Genomic DNA, 14,392 nt, shown 5'->3' on the forward strand with positions numbered 1-14,392 from the left:
CGCCTTTCCGGTAGTCGCGGATGTAAAAAGGTAAACAAACGCCTCGCTAATGCTAGCAGCACGGTGAGATCTGTCCACAATGTAGTTACAGTGAGAGTCAGAGTGAATGGCAGTCAGTGTAATTGTATTGGACCTTGTGGGACGCTGTTTTGAACCGAAGTCGCTCCCGGTGAGTCTTGAATGAGTTGCTCCAGCCGGTGTTTTGCCACGTACACCTGAACGTTAATAAGGAAGTGGTGTTGGTGTGTCGATGGAGCAGAAGCTGGCGGAGTTCAGAGCCAGACGACAGGCTGAAAATGCTGCTGTAAAGGTCGAGGGTGTTGATCCGCAGTGCAGAGCACGGACAGTAGCGGACACAGCCCCTCAGACTGAAACAACAACAACAACAACAACAACAACAGACAATCAACAGACAAAGGAGGAGACAGGAAATATCAGAGATTCACCTGAGAGCTCTCCGAGGAAGGTGAGACATGACTCAGTTTATTAGTTGGATTTCTGTTTGAACTATGAATCAGTAGCTTTCTAATTAAGTGTTTTCTGATTTATTATTATTATTATTATTATTATTATTACTTATAAAAGTCTTCACTGCAGTAGAAGAGACAACAAACGGGATACACATGTTCCTAAGATGTTGAGAGATAGACACAGAACATGAAACTGAGGCTACAACTGAAGTGAAAAATGCCCATTATAATTACCCAGCTATCTTCAAATGACTTTCTTTGTCTGGCCAATTAAATGTACAGTAATATAACCTATAATAAAGAACATCCTCACACTGGAGAAGCTGTTAGTTTCTGTTTGATAAATGACAAACGATTAATATTGATTTGATTATCGTTTATAAATTAGTGACAGGTAAGTTCAGTATCTGATTGTTTTAGGTCTACGTGTATCATAAGATTAAACAATAAAATCTGTAAATGATCATTTACATCAGTACTGATTAAACCAGAAAATATATTTGCACAATACAAAAAATAATGTGGAAAATGTGAGCACCCAGCAGAGTGAGGCCTACTTTATGATAAAACATGTGATATTGAAACATACTGAACTTACTGAAGCTCCTGTTTTCTGTCTTCTCTGCAGGACCGTAGTGATTGGCTGCTGGACAGCGCTCTGGGAAGATGGCTGACTTCGGGACAATTGGTCTTCTCAAACCTCGCTCTGCTTAAAGTGCTGCTGTGGCTGGTGCTGCTCGGTCTGTTTGTTGAACTGGAGTTTGGCCTGCCTTTCTTCGTCATTTCCCTCTTCTACTGGCTCTATGAAGGACTCCGTAGTCCAGCTGCCCGCGAACCTGGAGAACTGAGCGCTTATTCTGTCTTCAACCCAGACTGTCAGCCTCTGCTGGGCTCTCTCACTGCAGAGCAGCTGGAGGGAGAGATGGGTTACAGACCTCTGGCTAACAGATGAAGCGCTTGTGATTTGCACATTTATATATTTAAAAAAAAAGATCAGATCTTTTTGTCTTTTCAAAAATGTTAATTTTATTCAGGAATGCACAGTGACTTAAAATAGTAATTATTTCTGTATAACACATTAAATTGAGATTGGTTTGCTTACAGTTTTATTCCTGTTTCTGTTTCTTCTTTTGAAGCAGTTTAATAGTGTCACATATACTGGCCTTGCCTTAAGGTCATGGAAGAGGGATGTGCTACATGAAATATCACTTTGTGCACAGAATAATGAGACATTACATTTCTGTGCATCAGAATAATGAAAAACTATAAAATGGGGTGTGGCTTTGCACAAAGGTTTTGCACTTTAATAAAGAATTAATAAAGAAGTGTGAAGCAGTATTACATCTTGTCTCTAGGTCTTGTCATCTTAAATCTGTCTGTGTAAAATAATGTTTGATTGAAGATTCAAGGAATGTAAAAACCTGCGATGGGACCCTCTTAGTCTTCCTCTGCGTAAATATGTTTCTCTTCTTGTTCCTACAGTTGGTTGTTTGTGCAGAATGACGTATGTGCAGCGTCTGTAACTATCTGCTGAATGTTAATGTTGCCCTGTGCTTATTGAAAATCAGATTTTAATGGGCGGTCTACAATTATGATTTGTGAGATCACAAGTTTAGATCAGCTCTGACACTGAGAATGGACTTTACATTGAAGTAGGAGAGATCTTGTGTTCAGCAAGAAAACTTTAGAAACTAGCATATTCACAGATTATCGACATTTTAGAAGGAGTATGTGCCTTTTTAAAGATTTTAATGAAACTCTTAATATACTCTCCAATACTTAATACGCTCCAAACAGCCTATTTGTATTTACATCTGGAGGGGATCTTTAATAAAAGTAATCAGGGTTGAGCCTAAGAGGATCGTTTATGAAACAAACTGTAATATAGAAGTATTTCTGTATTTTCTGTGTGTATTTCTGTGTAATTATTTTAGAGCCCGCTTTCATTTTTCCCTCAAATGAAACACGACGGACTTTTGGACCCGGTTTATGACTTTTTGCACAGAGAGAACAACTTGTAAGGACAAAGCGAGAGGATTCACTCCCATGTACTTCCGCGTTGGCTTAAACGCTCGTTACGTTACACCCACTGACAGTATATATGGTTGCAGCAGTTAAACGCAGATCTTTCATCTCTTAAATCAGCACCAAAATACTCGGTTTTTTAGAATCACTGTCATGTCGATCATTAGTTAGCAGACTGTTATTGAATGTCGTTTAAAAAAAAAAAAAAAAAAAATCTTGCTATGGTTGCCAGGCAACTATCTTGACCGTTCTTTGGGTGAAAGGTCTTCACGCACTTCCTGTATCTTCCAAATTCAGCCGTACCCGTGAAAAGTGTTTGGTTGCTACTTCTCCGTGTTCACGCCACCAGTGAGTATTCACACATCAACACCACTGCTGCATATCTTTTATATTCTTTGATTATTACCTCTGATTTAGCTTGCGATCAGTAGCATTTTAGCTGATTAGCCGGAATTGCAGAGGCATTTACGAGCTCTGTTTGATTATCTAACCTAATTACTCTATAATAATAATAATAATAATAAGAGGGGTTGTGCATTAAAGGAAAAAATATTAGCTAATTACAAACTGATCTGGTATTCTTTCTGTGTCATATTCATAAAAAAACAGGAGATGTAAACAAGCAGATAAACAAGAGGAGCTGCAGAGCACTACTTTCTTATTGTTTTTAATAGAGCCTGTAGATGTTAGTATTGGTCCTGATTGTGTGAATGTGTCCACTGACAACTGTCTGCTCTGTCTGTCCAGCAATGTCTGGGAGTCCTGCTGTGGTCATGAGGCTGGTGGCCTGTGCCCACTCTGTGGCTGAAAGGGCCGGGTCCATTGTGAGGAAGGTCCTTCACAGTGGAGAACTTGGCATTGTGGAAAAGGTGGGGACCAGTTTAAAGCTTGACACATTAAACAAACATGTTAATACTGCCTGCTGTGGAGACTTAATACAAGTTGTCCCTTGCACAGACCGGAGCCAATGATCTGCAGACACTGGCTGACAGGTTGGCACAGCAGAGCATTTGTGCGTCACTGTCCAGACGTTTCCCCAAAATCACCATCATTGGAGAGGAGGTAAAATGAGGTCCCATGGACACCCACCCCCCATTTCAGATTATTCTAGTATTGGGCTTTACAGAAGGTGAGTAAAAGACTGACAATTATGTGTTTTTTTTCTTTATCAGGAGCTTCCACCTGAGGAGATAAGGGAAGATCTCATTGAGAATGGCCACTCAGAGGAAATCCTTCAGAAGACATGTCCAGCAGAATTTAGCGGGCTGAAAGAGGAGGAGGTAACCCGCCAGTGTGATCAGAAATACAATGAGTAGTTATTAGGTTTAGCAATAAAATAAAATAACATTTTCTATGCATCATAATTGAAGGTAGGGGTGTGGTGCAGTTGTGTCAGAATATTGTTGTGTTGAGTGATCTGGACGTTGTACGTGCACATACTTCTTCTGAGTGTATCTCTCTGAATCTCACTCAGCTAGTTGTGTGGGTTGATCCTCTCGATGGCACAAAGGAATATACTGAAGGTAGGCTCTTTTAAAATATGCTTCTTTAAGAAATCTGCGTTTGTGTTCGGGCCGAGACATTGTGAAACTCCCTGAACAAGTATTACATATTTTCTCCAAAGTGACTCCACCCGCCTGTGTTTGAGGGCTTTAAGAACACATACAGTACAGCACTTTGAGCCCTTGATCATTAATCTTTTATTTTTAAAGTCAACAGCAGGCTGTGGCCGTGTTAGTCTCCATAGTGAGCTAACTGGTAATCTGCTGTGTGAAGTGTTGTTGCTATGGTAACAGTTTCAGCTTTTCTAGACGAGACGGGTCCACATTAAATACAGTTACTTAATCGATGTCAGTGTAAATGTCAGTTACTTTGATTCACTCCCTTCGGACCGCCCACGTCATTTTTAGTGCCACAACAATCTCTCCGTCCCCTTAACCTTACATATAAATGACGGGGCGCCATCTACCAGGGCTGAGTCCAGTGTCACCCCTCTCCCTCTCTCCCCCCTTTCTTGTCACTCTTCAGCTGTCACTATCAGTTAAACGGCAATAAAAGCCCCAAAAAATCTCTATAAAAAATTATAATGATGAGTTCCAGGCAGTGTGGTTGCTGATTTTCTTATTTTTTTAATACATAGCTGGTTTTGGATCCGCGCTCTGTAAGTTTCACTGATCAGCACTGATTAACTGGAGTGGCTCCACCTTTTATTTGAACAATGTTTGTTCCTTAAATACAAATTTACAGGCCACTTCTGAACAAGTAAAAACTACTAATTAATTAGTTAATTCTGTGTTGTAGAATGTGATAAATGATGTGGTTTTATTCATCCTTTCTTTATATCAACATTTTCCTTTTAAGGAATTTCACAACCTATCAGTGATCATAAGCTCTATTAATGAAATCATTTCTGTCTTATTTGGTTGTAAAATACTTTCCGTGCACCAGTTTGTTGGGTTTCTTTAAGGCTCTCGGAGCTTTCACTGTCACTTTTACCTTTTTTTTGTCTTTCCCTCCCTTTTGTATTGCCTGCTTCTCCTGTCTACCTGTCTCTCTCTCTCTCTGCTGACCCCAGCGGCGAGGTGTCTCCATCACCAAACTGAGGCCCAGATACCACACAAAGGGTCGGACACTTCTCAGCTTCACAGCACGGCTCTCTGTATGGGAAGGCAACAGCGGGACACTGATTAGAAGATTAACTATAGCAGTGTTTAATATTGATTATTCTGCCATCTTTAAAACATTTCTATGACTTGCTGTCCTTTTTCCACCTGTCCAGCATGTAGTTGCCATAATGACACTTAAACTGCATAAAACTGACGACTTCAAGTGGCCTCCAGTTAACATCCTGCTATTTTTCTAAATGTAAGGGCTCCTGGATAATGTGACGGTGCTCATTGGTATCGCATACGGAGGCAGAGCTATTGCAGGTGTCATCAACCAGCCTTTCTACAACTACCAGGTACAGACCGAACTAAATGAGCTTGTGTCCTAAAAGCTGTCACTCTCTGGTTAATTCAAACGTTCTCCTCGTCAGCTTGGAGAGGGAGCAGATTTAGGAAGGACCATATGGGGAATGCCGGGACTGGGCGCCTTTGGATTCCAGCTGCAGGAAGTTCCAGGTGATAGACGTATAGTCACCACCACACGTTCCCATAGCAACAAGGTCGTAACGGACTGTGTAGACGCCATGGAGCCTCATGAAGTTATAAGAGTGGGTGGCGCTGGAAACAAGGTGAGATGAATTTAGAGTTAACAACACACTAAACTGGGATTTTATTCCTCTCGTTCAGTCCCGTGTACATACAGCCTAGTCGTGGTTTCTGATCCTGATCTGAAATGACTGAGAGCCAACTTCAAACAGAAACTGTTACTGCTCCGAACATCTGCCGTCAGAAGAATCTCTGAAAGCTTTAGATCAGTATGTGCCGATAAATCAGTGTAGCAAAATTGTTGTTAAATTTGATCCATACAAAGTGACATGGAGGCTGATAATCTCCTTAATGTTCTTTTTGTGTTTATAGTAGTTATATTTATAGTATTTATAGTTTATAGTAACCACAGCAATGTGTTGATGATGTGAAATGTCACAAAAATAGTACAGATGTGCGCACATAAAAGGCTTGGACCCAGTGCAAGAGGGCCACACGGGCACAAGGTGGTGCCTCTTTCACTGATGCTAGCTGCCTCCTGGCTATTGTTCAGCCTTTCTGAGTTGACTGACTAAAAGCTGTTTGGTTATTACATCATTATTAAGCCCTTTCTTTTCTGGCATCCAAATGTATGTGCAGGTCCTGGTAATAGCAAGGAAATTAACTCCAAAATGAGCTAGTAGTTAGTTTAAATGAGTACATTTCTCAGGTCATGGCTGCCCATGGAGCACTTTTGTTGTTTTGACGTTAATTACAAAAAAAGATGACTCAAAATGTTTATTTTTGCTTTTAGTAATGATGAGTACTTTTAAGTAAATATTGTAATAAAATAAAAATTGGTTTCTTATATTTAGGATCAATGTGATTACTGCTGGCCTCTGTGGGTCCCCCAGCGGCTGTTATGGCTGTTCATGTGTCATAATTCTTATTCCCTCAGAGTGATAAACATTAATATGTGTTTATTTATCGACTTCTCTCTCTGCAGATAATCCAGCTTATTGAAGGAAGGGCTTCTGCTTATGTCTTCGCCAGTCCAGGGTGCAAGAAGTGGGACACCTGCGCTCCTGAAGCCATTCTGAGTGCTGTCGGAGGTAAAAAAAAAACTCCAATTCTGCAGCAGAGTTTGTTTGTAGTGTTTGTGTCTCTGCGTACAAACTATATAGAATGCAACTTTATAATTAAATTTGCATAGTTTACTCATCCTTTTGTTTTCTTGTGCAGGTAAACTGACTGACATGCATGGCAATGCATACTGCTACCATGCTAATGTAAAGCACATGAATTCTGCCGGCGTTCTTGCTACACTACGCAACCACAAGTACTATGTCAACAGAGTACCACAGTCAGTGCTGCAGGCCCTCAAGTCAGATTGAAGTCTGTCTCCATCACAATCACACTAATCATGTCTGTTGGTGGTTGAGGGATTTAACACTTAAAATCCATAGACAAATTCCTAGACACGTGTGTGTGGAAATGTAATAAAATCTATTTTGTACTTTTTTTTTTTACTGATATCTGATTTTAGCAAAACATTAAAAATGAATGGTTATATGTAAGACATATTTATTCCAGTGCCTAAAACTGACCGTGATGATTTCAGAGTTGGATTGGACATCGTAAACTACTGTGTCGGTCAAACACCAGAAGCAAACAGAGAGCAGGCTCAACAGCACTTCCATTTATTTCACTCATTTGAAACAAACTCGTACAAATCTCAAAACGTCTTAACATACTGTTTCCAACTTGAAGACCAATAGACTTACAAGGCAAAAGGTTTAAATTTTAAATAAATAAAAATACATCGGTTAAATGCTCATTTAGTGAGTTGGAAATGATTTACTTTTCAATCCGATAACCACAAGGTGGGAACAACAAACAAAATGCCACCGTCTTGACTTGATGATTTGGACCTCTTTACAATGTCATGCAATGACTGGAAGAGCAACAATGTTCAGCATGTGAGAGCTTGACATCTACTGAAAAAAATAATATACTGCTAACTATTCTTTCTAATCCTTTTTCTGCCGTTCTTTACATTTCTTTTATATACCTTCTTCTCCTGCACCAACATATCCATCTCTACTTTTCTACACACCTACTGTACTTACCAGACTAAAGGACACAAACTCATACTGCTCACTGATGTTTGGTTCCCACAGTTTCCACATACACTGAATTTACATCAAAACTGAAGATGCAACGTTTACGCTATTGCATTACTTAATAGAAATTCTGCTCTTTAACAACCAAAAGCTCTCCTTCAGCAATTTGAGGGATTAAAAAAAAAGTTTCAGAGCTGCAAACACTAAATGTAGAGCATCTACTGTGTATGAATGCTCTCATAAAAAGATACAGCACAGGTTGGCTGTGTCCTTTTCTTGAAGTAGGCTTTAATGGCCTTTAAAACGTTTATGCTTGCATATAGCAAGATTTTTAGCAATATTTATTGCACTGATATCGTCAAAATCTCAGGTTTTTATTGATCCCTCCATGGGGAGAAAAACATTCTTGAGTCAAAGGGAAGGTCATTGCAATGTCTAACTTCTTAAAGGAAAATTTTTGCAAGAATGCGACTAAGCGTATTTCCCAAAAAAAGAGTTTGACGAGAAGACAGATACTTCATGTCTGGGCGGCTACGGGTAACCCAGTTCTGTCTAAAAGGTAACAAAATCCACATACAAGAACTTTTAAAGCTTCTTAATTCACATGTTATATCTTGTTGTTTTTACACTTGATTTTTTAGTTTGAATAAACAAGATATAAAATGTTGATTAAAGAGATCTTAGGTATATTTTGTTACTGTTGGACAGAGCTAAGTTACCCGTTTCCGCCTGCGTACAGTCTTTTTGCTAAGCCAAGTTAGCTGGCTGCTGGTGGTAGTTTTATATTTGACAGACATGAAAGTGGTTGTAATCTTCTCATCAAACTCAGAAAGCAAATAAGCGTATTTCCTAAAATGTCAAACTATTCCTTTAAGCAGTGTCCTACTTCAGCCAATATAAAAGGGGGCAATGGCAGTAATTAGTTAATTACATGAACAAATCAAGGTGAGACCAGAAACAATTGACCCTTCCTAAGTCCCGCTCTTTTTTGCTCTGTGCTCCAATAACAACTTTCTCCTTTAGATATGCTACGTGCCAGGCTTGTCTTTGAACAGCCACATTTTGAAGATGGTTAAAAGGTAAAAGCAACACAGTCACTCCTTAAGTTAGCCAATGTTAGCAAAACGTGACGTAACGACTGGTGTAAATTAGCTAGCGTTTTGCTAACATTAGCAATCTATCTTAATATGCGACTATATTTATATAGACGAGCCTAGAACATAGCATATCTAGTTACAGGAAAGGAGAAAGTTGACCAACGTTGAGGTTTGCTCAGCTGTTATTGGAGCACAGAGGGAAAAGAGGCGGGACTTAGGAAGGATCAATTGACTGGGAGAATTTATGTATTTTACATTGGTAGGGGCTTCTCAATCTCACAAAGCGTGCATGCATTCACAAAATCACTATGGAAATTGTTAATTTGAAGGCAGAGAAGCATCTTTTCTAAACATCTTACCCATTCCACAAAAGGTTGGTTTTAATATTGCTGAATGGACTGAGTAGTAGAAGTGAGGGCTGAGTTAATACATACCATGGCATCAAAAGAAATGGAAAAAAATACCACTCGCATGTTCATAAAAATACCCACAGAACAAGCAAAAAACACTCCTGGAGTTTTGTTTACACATGAACAAGCTGACTGAGAGAGGGCTGGAGTGTTTGAGGCAGCCTGCAGGGGACGTGGGCCAGAGACCAGCCGGGGGAGGAGCAGAGGAGTCAGGGCCAGCCGCTCACCTCTTTTTTGGTGCCTGAGTGGTGCGAGGCGGGGTGACAGGGCGTCCTGAATTCACCCCTCCATACTGGTACTTTGCTTTTTTTTCTGACGGCTTCAGGATCTGAAAGAAAAGATGGCGGTGATATTATAAAAAAAAGCACATAAATCAAGATTGTGGTACAACAAACACTGAGTTCCCTACCTGAAAGGAGCACATTAGGGACTCGTCCACACTCATCATGCCGCCTGCGTTGTCAAACTCGCCGCAGTAGTTTGGGGCAGAGAACAGCGTCACCAGCTGCCGTTTGGCAAAGAACTCATAGCCGTCTTCAACAACCTGTAACGTGGCAGCAGGGATTAGAGCTGGAAAAAAAAACCTCACTGGTTCTAGCTTTACACATGTGTATATTATTTGTCTTCTACAACAGTTTTGAATTGTTGGTCAGAAAAATAAGAAATTGTAATATCTTATTTTGGGTTTGAGGAACTTTTGATGGACATTATTTAGATCAAACAATTAATCAAGAAAATAACCATTACTGTCAGCCCTAAGCAGGATAATGAAATGTTTTATGTTTATATATACTACTAGCTAATATTCAAGAATGCAAGTATGTCGTGTCTATGTGACAAAGAAACTACAGCCTAGAGCGGCACTACTAGGGTTAAACTCTAATAACAATTAGGATTGGACTACATGGCAATATATTGTGAGATCTGTCTGCAGTACTTTGATTTGACAAGTATTTAATTTATGGTTTTTTTCACAATTAATTTATGGTTAGGAAATCTCTCAACTAACCATAAACAAGCCTGCACAAATCATGAAAATGAGTCTTTCTTCTTCTTCTATAAATATGTTAAAATGAACTCAGTGACAATAAAAAACTTTCTGTTTTCTTATATTTGCTGAAATGTATTGTATTAAACATTCTCTGCACCGTCCTGTTAATTTGTTAAAATAAAGTTAAATTCTTCACGGTGTTATTTTGAATGTAGCCCTTAATCACAAAGCAGCACAAAGTGTTACCTGATGCGCTCGGCAGATGAGGTCCAGGTCGTGACGGTTGAGAAACTTGCTGACCACATCAGCCCCGAAGGTGAAGGAAACTCCCCGATCGTTCTCCCCCCAGCCCTGGACGTCTTTGTCTGGGTCCGACCACAGCAGGTCACACAGCAAGCCTGGAGAAGCATTGAGCAGTCAGACACACAAACAGTTAAGTCAGTGTTGTTAGACCATGTTCTTTTTATCTTTCTCTTTTTACTGTAGGTCTTGTAAAGCCATTAAACTTCAGAATATGCCTGAATTACCAGCAGTATCAGTTTAGGTTGAGAAAAAAGCCTTTAAAAGATGCAATCTGCTGATCAAGACTGTGTCCTCCTTTTTAGTTCAGTAACACCAACACATAGAACAACAGACCTGTGTCTGGGACATCAGTGGGTCTCATAATGCGGCGAATTTGTTCCATGGACTGCAGATCAGGTGAGAGTCCTGACGAGAACAGATAATTGTATCATAAGTGACACTACAGAAAATCCTATGTGAATCACAAGGATAAAAAGTCAAGTGTAACTTTTATTAATCCTAAAGCAAACCGACAATGCTTTGACTGACTCATAATTAACACCTGTAGTTATTTCACATATATTTTAACTCATTATGTAATTTAACAGTAATATAGAAAAATCATTAAACTTTATTTACATTCTGATTATTCCCCTAATTAAGTATGACACCATTAAATCATGGTATTACAGAACATATTACACCCCTCATTAAATATTAAATGTATAACTGTCATGTTAAATAATCAGCTACATTATTCTGCGGTACATTACTGACAAAATAATAATACATAGCAGAGGCTTCACAAACCTCCATGGCAGCAGAAAATCTTCTCATCAATAATTGCAGCAATGGGCAGACAATTGAAACAGTCAGTGAAGGTCTTCCAGAGCTTTATGTTGAACCTGCGCTTGCCTGAGGAAAAAATAAAGAAAGGTGGCAGAAAAAGAACTTATCAGCCAGGGAACATAATGAGGCTTTTAACTAAATAATGCTGGATCTCTACATCCAATTACATGTTTCTATCATCTGAAGAAACTTTAATTCCTTTATGAGACTTTATTTGCATCTCTCTCGATTAAGAATAAAAACATAATGGATGTTTTTTTTGTCATTTGTGAAAAAGCTTCTGGGTTGTAAATATAAATCATCAGTCTTGACTCTCAGTTTTATAATTTTGGAAGAATTATTCATGTTTACAAATGCTGATTGGACTCTCTGTGGTTGGTATTTGTACGCACATGTGCACAACAAACAGGTGCGTTTTCCAACTTACACTCGTCATAGAAGCCGTAGATGCGATTGATGGAGGCACACTCGTGGTTCCCCCTGAGCAAGAAGAAGTTTTCCGGGTATTTGATCTTGTAGGCGAGCAGCAGGCAGATTGTCTCCAGCGACTGCTTCCCTCTGTCCACGTAATCTCCCAGGAACAGATAGTTGGCCTCTGGAGGGAAGCCTCCATACTCGAATAGCCTCAGTAAGTCTGTGTACTGTCCATGGATATCACCTGAAAGGATATGTTCAGCTAATTTTTAACTGGTGTCATATTAAGTCATATTTCAGCTCCAAAATGTGACTCTTAATCTGCACAATTAAGGCACTTAATAGCTCAAGGTTTCCTCTAGCCATCAACATTATGTGTTTTTTCATCACCTCCCACTGTGAACACTGAGTCACATAAGAATATATATATGTAAACAAAAAGAAAAAGGGTGGCTGTTGATCGTTGCTGTTCTCACCACAGATTTTGAGTGGAGCTTCCAGTTCTAGCAGGATCGGCTGACTGAGGAAAATCTCTCTGGACTTGATGCAGAGCCCCCGCACCTCAGCCTCTGTCATCTGTACGACCTTCCCCGGACGACATCCTCGCACTGCAAGTCAAAAGGTCTAAGAGATCAACAGTCTGCACGGGCTGATCCTTAAACGGGGATGAGTAAGTGTTAGACACGAGGCATTAGGACAATTACAACCTGACACAGTGATCAGAACTAATATGCATCATAACAATGGACCAGGTAGCTAGCTACATTTTCAAATTAGAGGCTAAATCATGGATTTGTCATTACATTAAAATATATCATTAAAGAGTCAGCATTTTCTGCATATCTAAACTGTTCATAAAGTACAGGTCTGCTCCACACTGATGTATACAAACATCACTGTTAACAGATGTATTAAATAATCATAAAATCTTACAAAGACTTACATTTAGTTTTGAAATGTAAGTATTAAAACACGTGGCAATTACTCTGAGAGTGACAGCATGTTTCAACCCTGTGTTTTTCTTTCGGTGGTGGGGTTAGCTATCCCTTTGTTTACATTTGCATCATGGTGTACCATTAAAGAGAGCTGACCATTGCATTTGCTTTGCTACTGGCCAGACATGCCATTTACTCCAGTCAACACGGGTTGTTATGAACTGGCAAGTACAGGAATGAACAGCTTGTTGGCTCAGCTGGAAGTGTGTGTGTGTGAGTGAGTGTGTGTGTGTGTGTGTGTGTGTGTGTGTGTGTGAGGGCGGTGTAGTCCAACAAGGACAAAAAAAGTCTACAGCTTCATGTATAAAGAACAAACATGCTTGTTTAGTAATGTCTTAGCTATTAACTGCGTGTTAGTGGTTAAGGTATCTTAGTTTTTACACACCACAAAGCAGTACTACTGTGGCAGACCTTTGGTGTGTGTCTGAGTTTCAAAAAAACTAAACATAAATATGTATATATAAGAAGAACATTTAAATTAAGAATATCAAGAAAGACATTTAAAGCTATAGACTAATAATAATAATTAGTATACATGAAAATAATGTAAAATAGTATAAAAATACATAAAATAAACTGGTCTCCAGTGTAAAATAAAAGGATTAGTTAGGGTAAACTTTAATTCTTACATTTTATTTGCTTCACATATAGTTGAAAGTGACAACAAGAAAAAAAAAAAAAAAGCTTTGTGGTTTTTAATATCTACTTTACTCATAAACTTCAGTGCCTAAACTGAATGGTAGTGTAATCCTCCGGATGGGTACGTGTTATTGATCAATCTGAAACAGCTCAGTTCTGCAGGCTTTGGTGGTTTCCTTCGTAAGGGGGGTGTGTCCAAGGAGGTAGCCGACATGCTAGCTACCTGCCTTTGCCAACAAGAACAGTTAACGTTACTTAGCAACCACAGCATTCCACGGTTCTTTGGCGTTCCATTGTATTCCGTTATTTAAAGAGAGTAGTTACACTAACCTCTGCGTACGCTGCCACTCGGCTGGTTTAGCTGTTCTGAGTACGTTAAGTTATATCGATAGTTAACACAACGTTAGCTTTCTATCTGGCAGCATTAAGCTGAATTTTTTTTTTTTTTTTTTACGCCACTCTCTTTAATTACGCTAACTGCCCAGACTAACTGTTAACTAACAACCCGACGGTAACGGACACGTAGCTACCAGGGAATGTGACGTTATGAGAACGTTTACATTAGTCCGGGAGCGGAGAGCGGTTAACGCAACGACTAGCTTACGGGTTGCTCATGAACAACACACACAGGCTAATGATTTCTAACACATCGTAGAAGTTACTGGCTACAAACAACAACGTGCAATGCAGTTATTTTCTTAACGAACGACCGAGAAAGGACCAAATATATCACAATGCTAGCCTACCTTCCAGTAACCGAGAGATGATGCTGTCAACGTTCAACTCGCTTTCCGCCATGTTTCTGATACTCACAGGCAGGGTCCCGGGCAAAGCTGCCCTGAACAGTGACTTGTAGGCGCGATAGAGGACTAGCCTTCCCAGGCATGCACACAAATGGTGATATTATGGATCACCTAAGATACATTTACTCAAGCGCTGGACTAAAATACAGTATTGAGGTATAAT

The 14,392-nt window shown here is 39.6% G+C and overlaps 3 protein-coding genes across 4 annotated transcripts; 2 read left to right on the forward strand and 1 right to left on the reverse strand.

Moving 5' to 3' along the window:
• The first annotated feature begins 27 nt into the window (after window positions 1-27).
• Window positions 28-1,573, forward strand: saysd1 (SAYSVFN motif domain containing 1). Its single transcript, XM_051409370.1, has 2 exons — window positions 28-466; window positions 1,099-1,573. The coding sequence occupies exons 1-2, from the start codon at window positions 251-253 to the stop codon at window positions 1,420-1,422; spliced, it is 540 nt and encodes a 179-aa protein (XP_051265330.1). The 5' UTR covers window positions 28-250; the 3' UTR covers window positions 1,423-1,573.
• Window positions 1,574-2,553: 980 nt separating this feature from the next.
• Window positions 2,554-7,147, forward strand: bpnt1 (bisphosphate nucleotidase 1). 2 transcript variants are annotated; one of them, XM_051408710.1, is made up of 10 exons: window positions 2,554-2,843; window positions 3,243-3,364; window positions 3,453-3,557; window positions 3,668-3,775; window positions 3,970-4,018; window positions 5,071-5,154; window positions 5,366-5,457; window positions 5,533-5,730; window positions 6,633-6,738; window positions 6,869-7,147. In XM_051408710.1, exons 2-10 carry the CDS (start codon window positions 3,245-3,247, stop codon window positions 7,018-7,020), a joined length of 1,014 nt encoding a protein of 337 aa, XP_051264670.1. In that variant the 5' UTR covers window positions 2,554-2,843; window positions 3,243-3,244; the 3' UTR covers window positions 7,021-7,147. The 2 variants fall into 2 exon arrangements, with proteins under 2 accessions (XP_051264670.1, XP_051264671.1); XM_051408711.1 differs by lacking the exon at window positions 5,071-5,154 and having other exon boundaries at window positions 2,558-2,843.
• Window positions 7,148-7,305: 158 nt separating this feature from the next.
• On the reverse strand, window positions 7,306-14,280 carry LOC127368181 (serine/threonine-protein phosphatase PP1-beta catalytic subunit). The gene is made up of 8 exons (XM_051408712.1): window positions 14,173-14,280; window positions 12,269-12,400; window positions 11,806-12,036; window positions 11,340-11,444; window positions 10,884-10,955; window positions 10,494-10,645; window positions 9,666-9,800; window positions 7,306-9,584 (listed from the first exon to the last, which is right to left on the reverse strand). The coding sequence occupies exons 1-8, from the start codon at window positions 14,222-14,224 to the stop codon at window positions 9,480-9,482; spliced, it is 984 nt and encodes a 327-aa protein (XP_051264672.1). The 5' UTR covers window positions 14,225-14,280; the 3' UTR covers window positions 7,306-9,479.
• Window positions 14,281-14,392: the final 112 nt, after the last annotated feature.

Source organism: Dicentrarchus labrax, unplaced genomic scaffold (assembly GCF_905237075.1).
Source record: "Dicentrarchus labrax unplaced genomic scaffold, dlabrax2021, whole genome shotgun sequence".
In the NCBI taxonomy this organism is placed as follows: Eukaryota; Metazoa; Chordata; class Actinopteri; family Moronidae; genus Dicentrarchus; species Dicentrarchus labrax.

Coding starts and splice junctions, on each gene's coding strand:
- saysd1 (XM_051409370.1), top strand. CDS start 251: ATGGAGCAGAAGCTGGCGGAGTTCAGAGCCAGACGACAGGCTGAAAAT. Junction 467..1,098: donor CTGAGAGCTCTCCGAGGAAG/GTGAGACATGAC, acceptor TCTTCTCTGCAG/GACCGTAGTGATTGGCTGCT.
- bpnt1 (XM_051408710.1), top strand. CDS start 3,245: ATGTCTGGGAGTCCTGCTGTGGTCATGAGGCTGGTGGCCTGTGCCCAC. Junction 3,558..3,667: donor TCACCATCATTGGAGAGGAG/GTAAAATGAGGT, acceptor TTTCTTTATCAG/GAGCTTCCACCTGAGGAGAT. Junction 5,155..5,365: donor GCTTCACAGCACGGCTCTCT/GTATGGGAAGGC, acceptor TCTAAATGTAAG/GGCTCCTGGATAATGTGACG.
- LOC127368181 (XM_051408712.1), bottom strand. CDS start 14,224: ATGGCGGAAAGCGAGTTGAACGTTGACAGCATCATCTCTCGGTTACTG. Junction 12,401..14,172: donor CATCTCTCGGTTACTGGAAG/GTAGGCTAGCAT, acceptor TTTGACTTGCAG/TGCGAGGATGTCGTCCGGGG. Junction 10,646..10,883: donor CACTGATGTCCCAGACACAG/GTCTGTTGTTCT, acceptor ATGCTTCTCCAG/GCTTGCTGTGTGACCTGCTG.